Genomic DNA, 9,710 nt, shown 5'->3' on the forward strand with positions numbered 1-9,710 from the left:
TCTCTCTCTCTCTCTCTCTCTCTCTCTCTCTCTCTCTCTCTCTCTCTCTCTCTCTCTCTCTGTTGTTGTTGTTGTTGTTGTTTTTCGAGACAGGGTTTCTCTGTGTAGCCCTGGCTGTCCTGGAACTCACTCTGTAGACCAGGCTAGCCTCGAACTCTCGAACTCAGAAATCCACTTGCCTCTGCCTCCCAAGTGCTGGGATTAAAGGCGTGCGCCACCACCGCCCTGCAGATTTTCCATTTCTCAATCCTCTTTCATTATCTCCAGCTTTCGACTTCTAACCTCTATTACTGTAACTACTATGTCTGTTGCTGCTGCGACTCCCCCTCCATGCTACCCAGTAGATGAAGCCCAGGGTCTTTTGAGCAGGATCCCTGTCCCCCCATCTCCTCTTAGTCTTGGTATGCTTGCTTGGGGTGGAGGTGAGGTGTCCCTTAAGAGAGGAGACAGAAGTGAGGTCTCAAGAATCAGATCCGGCCCCACACTTCTCTCCAGGGAAGCCGAGAGGCTGCTGCAGCCCCTGCCTCTAGGATGCTATCTGGTGCGCTTCAGCGAGAGCGCTGTGACCTTCGTGCTGTCTTACAGGTGAGGGGCGGTCTTCGTTGACCAACTGGGGGCGGGGCTTCCTGCTAACTAAGGGGCAAGCCCCTGTGCTGACCCGCTCTCTAGAAGGAGGGCTCAGGGTCCTTCCCTTAGCCTGGTGGGGGAAGAAATGGCAAGTCTGACTCAAAGTGGCCCCTCCAGGAGCCGGACCTGCTGCCGTCACTTCCTCCTTGCTCAGCTAGGGGATGGGCGCCATGTAGTGCTGGGTGAAGACAGTGCCCACGCGCAGCTTCAGGACCTGCTTCAACACTACACGGAGAACCCCCTCAGCCCGTACGGGGAGATGCTCACCCAACCCCTTGCTCGCCAGGTGAGCCCTTACCCAAATCCCATAACTGAATGTCGCCACCGCCACCCACCCCCAGCATCCACACCAGGTCACTGGTCTCTCTCTGCCTTTCTCATCCCAATCCATAACCAGCCACAGTGGCTTACCCACACCTCTTCCAGAAAGGTGTGCTTTCACGACCAGACCAGCCACAAACAGCAGGGTAAGGAGAGGCAGAGAGGCAGTCAAGTTAAATTAAGTGAAGTTAACTGAGTCTCCAGAACAGGGATGAGAGGGAGAGAGGTCCTGTAAATAGACCTGTGGCCAAGACAGATGGGTATACCACTCACAAACCCTATTACAGTAGCAATGACAGACAATCCGGTGGTGGCATCGTGTGTGGTGGCTGTGGTGGATGCCACTTAGCTTGTCGGAAGTTGTCAGGGAGCCCTCACCTTCAAAAAGTGCAGGCGCTTCAGACCACTGTGTGTTGAGAGAGAGGTTAAACACCAAGGAAATAAACAGTGACAAATTATATCTATCTAGCTCCTGGCCTTCATGAGGCATCTATTTTAGGACAAGGCAGATGCCGTAAATGATACAAAGAACCCACTGATAACAGAAAGGATGAGTGCTAGGAAGAAAGCCAAGCAGAGATGGAGAGCAACAGGGTAGGCAGTATGTCACACAGGCACAGCAGAGAAGATGGGGGCATCTGAACAGAGGCCTAAATGGTGTAAGAGGGAGCTGTGCAGGCAGCTGGAGGGAAAGCATTCAGGGAGGAAGTAACAGCCGGGCAAAGGCCCTGAAGAGGGAGGATGTTTGATGTGCCTGAAGACTGAGCAGTGAGGAAGCAGCCTCTCTGTGAGCAAAAGTGAAGATCAGGATGAGTGATGGATGGAGAGGTCGGAAGTGAGGTCAGAAGGGTGACGTAAGGGGGCCCTGTGGCTCTCACAAGCCTCTAAGGTTTTATTCTGAGTAAGACTTGATTACATTGGGGAGTTAGAAAGGGCCAGACAAGACCACAGGAGGTGAAGACGGCTACAGTGTTTCAGTGGGTGATGGGGCCAGCTAGGATGAAACAAGGCCGCTGGAGATGGAGACTGCGGCTGCGTCAGTGTTGCACAAGTTGATGGGGCTGGCTAGCACAGGGGAGGTTGAAGGAGTAAGAGAGGGCCTGCTGGCTGTTTAGAATGTGGAGCTGATAGGGTCTTTGCAGAACAAATGAAGACCGGGAAGACTAGAGAAGGAGCCTGTCTGAGCCAGGTGTGGAGACGATTGTAGTCTGTCAAGTAGGAATCTGGGACCTCAGAAGTAGCTGGAGGGCCATGTCTAGCTCCAGGCTACAGTTTCAGCCCCCAGATCCACAGGAGAAAATGGGGAAAGGCAACTGGAATCCACAGGGCTGGATCTAGTCTAGAACAAAGGTCAGAATGGGAACTAGGCCCAGCACAATCAAGCTTGAAGGTCTGGATTCTTCTAGAGCAGGAAACCCTGGCATGAACTAGAGAGACAGGTCAAAGAGGCTGCCGAATGGTGAGAGTGAGAACCCGTGGGGAGGTGCGTGCACCTGAACGGTGGTGTGGACTGCGCGTGGGCTCAGGGAAGATGTGAGACACTGGACGGAGCACAGCTTGCAACAGGTTTGACAGAGGAGAGTGAAGCTGACCTTCCTGTTGTTTGGGCAGCAGGGTGAGCCTACTACTTTCTCAAGACGATATGGAGAAGTACAGGGCGGACACAGGAGAAAGAATTCTCGCTTGGATCGGGGAAACCTTGAGTGGATTGTAGGCCTCTGGAAGCAGAGAGCATCTGGGACCCTGCTCAAGGCTAGCCTTAATGCTAAGCTAAAAACATAACTACCACAGGGTAGTTAGAAGGGGAAATTCGTCACTCCTGAGGTGGTCTCTGCCCCTAAACATGTAGCTTCTATCTTCATATATTAAGCTTCTTGAGCCTGAAGAAATAAGGCCCAGCAGTCATGGAGGTTGGTCCCCAGACTGATTGCTTTAAAGGCAAAGACTCACAAAGCCTAAAGCCTCCTAGGTTTGCAACTGTAAATACAAATGAGACTGACTTGGCCCTGAATTCCAGATAATTCATTGTTAGACACACCTGTGAACAGTGTTCATTTCTGCCCACAGTCCCCAGGCCTCCTCAACACCTCCACCCCCACCCCTCTCACACAGAGAACCCGGCACACTTCTCCCTGTCTCTCCCATCCTCTCAGACCTAATTGCTTTTCCTGGATCACCTAATACCCCCACCCATCCCCAACCCTTCAGACCTCTTTCTTTTCCTGCAGACAGCTGAGCCTGCTGGACTTTCCCTAAGGGCTGAAGCAGACTCTGGAACCAAAAGACAGGACCCAGACACCCAGCATAGCCTCATACAACAGGGACAGGCCCAGGCCCCAGGACACAAAGAGAAAGTGTGGGCCTCCCAACAGAAGGAGGTACTGTATTGGTCAAGTCAGCTGGGGGATGGGGGTAGGGTAGTGTCAGGTCCTGGAGACGGGACACAAGACAGAGGGAAAGACCAGGAAAGAAGGGCTTTCATGAGTAGAGGCTCAGGCTGAGATAGGCCTGAGCTTAGACCCTGTCTCCATGGTTCTCATTAATTCTCTTCCTTGGCCTTGCCTTTTTTTCTTAGACTTCCCAGGCATCCAGACCCAGGCCCCCCATCCCTGCCAAGCCTCAGCTTCCTCTTGAAGTCTATACAAGTCCTACTGCACGTCCTCATCAGGCCCTACCCATTAACCCCGTCTACCAGGAGCCTGATGAACCCATAGCCTTCTATGCCATGGGGCGGGGCAGCCCTGGAGACGCTCCTAGCAATATCTATGCTGAGGTGGATGGGCCATCGGGAATGGCACCTACTGGGCACCCCATCCTCCGGCAGTGCTGGTCCAGGCCTATCTCAGGAGGCCAGGTAAAGGGGATGCAGGGAAAGAAAAGCTCAAGAAGGCCAGCAGGAAGAGGGCACCCTCCTGAATAGTGGGCAAGGTGAAGCTCAGTGAGCTGAAGCAAGAGGGAATGTTCCATGCTGCCGAAAGCCTTGCCCAGCTCCAGGCCTGAGGCTGTTCCTGGACATTCACGTGGACGTTGTCAAGCCCTACCTGCCCCCACTTCAGAGAAAATTAAAGAGGACAGATTTCCTTCAACCTTTCTCCATCTCAGGCTGCCTCTTGTCAGACAGGCCTTCCTCAGACACATGTGGCACTGATCCCTGGAGAAGAGCACCTGGGAGCCCATGTGTCACCCACTGCCTGTGGGCTCAGAGGAGGAGGCCGCCACTCTGTGCTCACCCTCACAGTTTCCCCACAGAGAGTTTCAGTCATATCTGAATGTGGTATTACTATTAAATGAGTCAGACTCTTTCCCCTGTACCTCCCTCGGAGCCTTCCTCAGGCTTCCTCTCTGCTGCCACCAAAGGTCCCTGCTCAGCCATCACCAGCTCAACTCACCTGGGTCCATCCAGGCTCTGCCAGGGTTCTAAAGCCACTCCAGCATCAACTGAACCAATCTCCTCACTCCCATCCTACACACACACAGTGTCTGCCTGTGTTCCACACGCTGACTGATTAACTTCCAGCACCCAGCTATCCATCCTGAAATGTGGGGTCCCTAAACATCTCCACCCTCTTGGCTTCAGTCTCTTAGATCAATAATGTCTGCGCTTTCCCCCAGCCACATTCTCCCTGCCTTCTTCTCATCAAGACTTTTCTTTTTTTTTTTTTTTTTTTTTTTCTTGGGTTTTTGAGACAGGGCTTCTCTGTGTAGCCCTGGCTGTCCTGGAACTCACTCTGTAGACCAGGCTGGCCTCAAACTCAGAAATCCGCCTGCCTCTGCCTCCTAAGTGCTAGGATTAAAGGCATGTGCCACCACCGCCCGGCTCATCAAGACTTTTCTAAGAACTATGGTTTTTGTTGTTGTTTTTGAGACAGGGACTCACTGTGTGGCCCTGGTGTCCTAGAAGTCACTGTGATGTAGTCAAGGCTGCTTTAGCACTTATGGATATCTGCTTGTGTCAGCCTTCCAAAGAATGCTGGAGAGCTGGGTATGCACCAGCACCCAGCTCTAAGTTTTCCTTCAAGGCACAGTCTCTTGTAGCCCAGGCTGGCTTCCACCTCACTATGAGGCCGATGAGGACCTTGAACGTCTGGCCCTATTGCCTCTATCTCCCGAGTTCTGGAATTAAAAGTGGGTACCACCAGGCAGCTCCTATAGTGTGTGGGATCAAACTTGGGACTTGGGACTTGCTAGGCAGGCACTCTATTGTCTGAGCCACACCCCATTTCACCAGGAGTGGCTTAACTGCTCTCCTAGTAACAGGCTTGTCAGTTCTGACCCATTTTTCTCCGAGGAAGCCAGAATGGGCTTTCTGAGGCAGCTGCCTAGCTGGGAGGGAGGCCGCCCTTCCATACTGAGATGAGGTCCCACTTCGTTAGCCCCACTTCAAGCACCCCCATCGCATTTCTCCAAACTCACCAAGGGCTACCCAGCTTTTACTTTACTTACCTCAGTCCTGCCTACAGCAATCTCTACAAGCTCACCCCCTCCTGCCTGGCAACCCTTATCCCACTCACGACCACTGGCCCGTTCCTTGCAAGCCTTCCCTGGCCTGACCTCCTGACACACTCCTGCCAGGCCGCTGGTCAGCAGAGACTCCGTTATTCCTTTTTTCTTCTCTCTCCCCCTTCGTACTGAGTATGACTCACTGGAGGCAGCCCTGGGGGATACTCAGCTATTTCCGAAGTACTGGCCCAATGCTTGGCATGAAGCAACTGCCTCAGGAAGGGAGGGGGAAGGGAGAAGGGGAGAAGCAGAGAGATGGATGGGAGCCTAAATCCCCTCTGGAGACCAAAGGGTTAAGACCATATATCTTCTCCTAGAGACCATAGATCTTCCAAAGAGGCAGAGGGTATGATCCAGGGCTGTCCTTGTGTCTGCAGAAGACTGATGGTCCAGAGCTGCATTCTGAGGAGTGTGTGGCAGAGTAAGGCCCTCTCCTTCCTCATCAGTCCCCTGCCCCTAGAGACATGTCCTTTCTAGACAGGTGCTTCAGGACAGAGGACACACATGGCTCCCCTCGGGGCTCCTTAGGTGGTAAGTCTGATCTGGGAGGGTAGCTTGGGGCATTTTGTGTGCTGAGACCTTCACACACCCCTGGGTCCTTTCTTAGGGAAGGCAGGTGGAACAGGTGAGCAAATCTCTTCATCTGCTACACGGATGGCAAGGAGGTGTCATCCCGCATGCCAACTCCAATCCATTGGTCTCGGCTGCCTAGGGTGCAGCATTGGAAGGATATTAAGGTCAGATCTAAGCTCAGCAGAAAAGAGCAGGGTGACGGATGAGCGGCGGCTGCCGTGGGTGCGGGAAGGATGAGCCGCGTTTCTTTCTCCCTATCAGTTAAGTCCAGTTTTCTCATTATGCAAATAATGAAACGAGCTAGAGAAGGAGAATGTCCGGACCAAGGTCAAGAATTACAGTCCTTGTTCAGTGTTCCCTCTCCATACTCTGAATCCTCTCTTCTCCACAAGGGACAGAGAGATTTCCTCAGCTAAGAAGCTGGTTGCTTTCCAGAGTTCTGCACTGGGACCTCCCTGCATCCAGCTTTCCCTGTCCCCTTAACAAGTCTGCCTGCCTTGCTCCAAAGCAGCCTGGAGGGCAGAGGAACAAATGTGGGATCTGCTTCTTCAGAGCGAAACACACACACATACACATGCACGCATACACACATACATACACACATATACACACATAAATACACATGCACACGCACATATACACACAATGCTCCCTTCTGAGAGTGGTTAGGAACCAAGGCAAGGAACTGTATGTACTAGGGAAGCCATCCTCCCTCCTGTGCCCTGGTTTTTCCTCCTAAGAAGCTGGACTTTAGGAAGCCTTGGCCCTCTGAGCCTTCGCATCTGGGCCCTGGTCCAATTGCTGCTGTTGTCTGAAGAATGGTTTGGTGAGAACAGATGTTAGAATTTGTTTGTTGGTTCTTGTCTGGCTAATAAATCATCAACAACAATCTCCCTCCTCGGGAATCTAAGTCCTTCCAGCTCCTCCCCAACCCTTTCTTCTCTCCCACTGTGGTCACAGGGACCTAGAGGTTCAAAGACACTTAGGCAAAGTTATTGATCTTTTGGCTGAAAGTTGAAAAACATGAGGACAAGGACATGGGTTCCCTCTGCCAAGTGCTTCTCCCTCAGCTGGGGTAGGCTGGACGGGCAGCCCGGGGCACAGGAGTGGGTGCCTATAGAGACCTGCAATTCAGGACTCGGGAGAAGGTGACTTAGTGGTCTGTGAGCATCAGAGGAGGCACATTCCTGGACAGCTCCACATCTCTCGTGGGACTTCCTTACCTCCTGGGCTTAAGCGCTTACCTCACTCAGAAGCCTATCCCCCCTCCCTGCCCCATTCTATGGAGTTTTCTCCCTTCTCTGCCCAGACTCACTTCTGGACTGGCTTCCTGCCCTAGAGCTAAACTCCTCTGGCGTCCTGGTCGGAGAGCAAGCTGAACAATCTGCCCTAGGTCTCACTTTCATCTCACAGTGGAGGCTCTCTGAGGCTGGCCATGCATGATCCTACTGACTCCAGACAGAGTCACTCGAGTCTCTGGAGGTAGCCTTTACCACTGTTCCTCTCTCTGTGCAGCTCTCTACCCAGCTGTCACCCCAATTCTACTAAGGCTCATTTAAGGTAACTTTGGGTCCTGCCTTCTTCCAAGGGGTTAGGCCCCTAGCTGAGGCACAGCAGTCTGACAGGCTCTTCCCTTCAGTTTTGTTGCAGCCAGCTGGGTACTGCCATGGCTGCCCCTCCCCCCAGCCTGGCACCAGCACCAACTCCAGTGACTAGCCAGTTCTTTCTTTTCCACTCCAGTGCTAATCAGCTGGAGAACCATTGGGTTCTGCATCAACAGTTCATGTCTGCTGAAGATCTAGAACCCTCCTAAGCATGTAAACGATGGGAGTGAGGAGCACATGACACCCACCCCTGAAACAGAGAGGCTGAAAACACAAGAAGGGTGTCATGGGAAACTTGGGTAGTCACTTCAGGGTAGGTTCCGGGCAGGCAAAAAGAGTGAATGTCAGAGCAGGAGATAAAAGCAGGAAGTCCAGGCAGGACAGTGGGCACCTCCACCTCCTTAGGGATTCTACTGTTGAACAGTGCAGACTTTAAGCTTAGATCAAAGTAGGCCCCAAAGAAAGTGGGACTGGGGCCTCACCTACAGAGATGTGTTTCGCATGAGCAGCTTAGACTAGTATGATAACTGGGGCCAGCAGGGGCTGTGGAGATCCGTTGTGTCACCTAAAGAGAGTCCAGGGTCAGAAAGGGAGGTGACAGAAAGCCAGTAAGACAGTAAGACAACGCCGGGCGGTGGTGGCGCACACCTTTAATCCCAGCACTTGGGAGGCAGAGGCAAGCGGATCTCTGAGTTCAAGGCCAGCCTGGTCTACAGAGTGAGTTCCAGGACAGCCAGGGCTACACAGAGAAACTCTGTCTCGAAAAACAAACAAACAAACAAACAAACAAACAAAAAGCAAAAAAAAAAAAAGACAGTAAGACAACAAGAGAGCAAGACAGAGCCCTGACCCTGTCATCCTAGCCCAGTCTTGATATTAAGAGACCCCCCACCCAGAAGGATAAGGTCCCTGACCTGCCAAAGCTTGAAAAGGTTAGCCCAGCCCTGAAGCTGAAGGAGTTGGGGTAGGCATAACTCAGAAGTAGACTAGTTGCCTACGTAAGCCCCCCCCCCTCAGTCCCCGAGCACACAGAACTAAAGCTCCAGGTTGTGATGGCCTCACTACAGACCTCGGGCGAGAAGTTGAATCATCCAAAGAGGGAAAGGGAGCGGGCTCCTCAACTTCCCAGCCATCTCCTTGCAAGGGAGGTGGGACCGACTCAGCCTTTTCCAGGCATTTCATTTGTGACAGCTGCTATTGTCAACTGGACAGGATCTAAAAGCACCCAGAGGCAAGCCTCCTAGCATACCTGTGCTGTGGCAGCAGTATCTAGACTAAGGCTAGCTTCTGAGAATGCCTATGAGGGACTCTGTTAAGTAATGTGGGAAGATGGACCTTACTTATGGATGGAACCACTTTGGGGGCAGGAGATCCTGGACTAGGTAAGTGGAGAAAGAAAGCTAAGCAGCGTTCATTCATTGCTGTTTCCTGGAAACACTGGAAGTAATCAGCTGCCTCAAGCTCCTTGTTATGGTTTGTAAATGCTAGGCCCAGGGAGCGGCACTATTAGGAGGTGTGGCCTTGTTGGAGTAGGTGTGTCACTGGGTGTGGGCTTTAAGACTCTCATACTAGCTGCCTGAAAGCCAATATTCTGCTAGCAGCTTTCACATGAAGATATAGAACTCTCAGCTCCTCCTGCACCATGCCTGCCTAGATGCTGCCATGTTCCCACCTTGATGACAATGGACTGATCCTCTGAACCTGTAAGCCAGCCCCGATTAAATGTTGTCCTTATAAGAGTTGCCTTGGGGGGGCTGGTGAGATGGCTCAGCGGTTAAGAGCACTGACTGCTCTTCTAGAGGTCATGAGTTCAAATCCCAGCAACCACATGGTGGCTCACAACCATCTGCAATGAGATCTGATGCCCTCATATGGGTGTCTGAAGACAGCAGCGACAGTGTACTTACATATAATAAATAAATTAAAAAAAAAAAAAAAAAAAGAGTTGCCTTGGGCCGGGCAGTGGTGGCACACGCCTTTAATCCCAGCACTTGGGAGGCAGAGGCAGGCGGATCTCTGAGTTCGAGGCCAGCCTGGTCTACAGAGTGAGTTCCAGGACAGACAGGGTTTCTCTGTGTAGCCCTG

General features: G+C 52.3%; 1 protein-coding gene across 1 annotated transcript in view; it reads left to right on the plus strand.

Annotated features, from left to right (window-relative positions):
* Sh2d2a (SH2 domain containing 2A) overlaps positions 1 to 4,257 on the plus strand; it is a 6,330-nt gene extending 2,073 nt beyond the window's left edge. Inside the window, exons 4-7 of the mRNA XM_028753284.1 lie at positions 496 to 585; positions 745 to 913; positions 3,177 to 3,326; positions 3,524 to 4,257. Of these exons, the coding sequence (XP_028609117.1) occupies positions 496 to 585; positions 745 to 913; positions 3,177 to 3,326; positions 3,524 to 3,868 (754 nt within the window). The 3' untranslated portion in view covers positions 3,869 to 4,257. The remainder of the gene's footprint in view (positions 1 to 495; positions 586 to 744; positions 914 to 3,176; positions 3,327 to 3,523) is intronic.
* Positions 4,258 to 9,710: the final 5,453 nt, after the last annotated feature.

The sequence above is a fragment of the Grammomys surdaster genome, unplaced genomic scaffold (assembly GCF_004785775.1).
Source record: "Grammomys surdaster isolate TR1022 unplaced genomic scaffold, NIH_TR_1.0 125946, whole genome shotgun sequence".
Lineage (NCBI taxonomy): Eukaryota > Metazoa > Chordata > Mammalia > Rodentia > Muridae > Grammomys > Grammomys surdaster.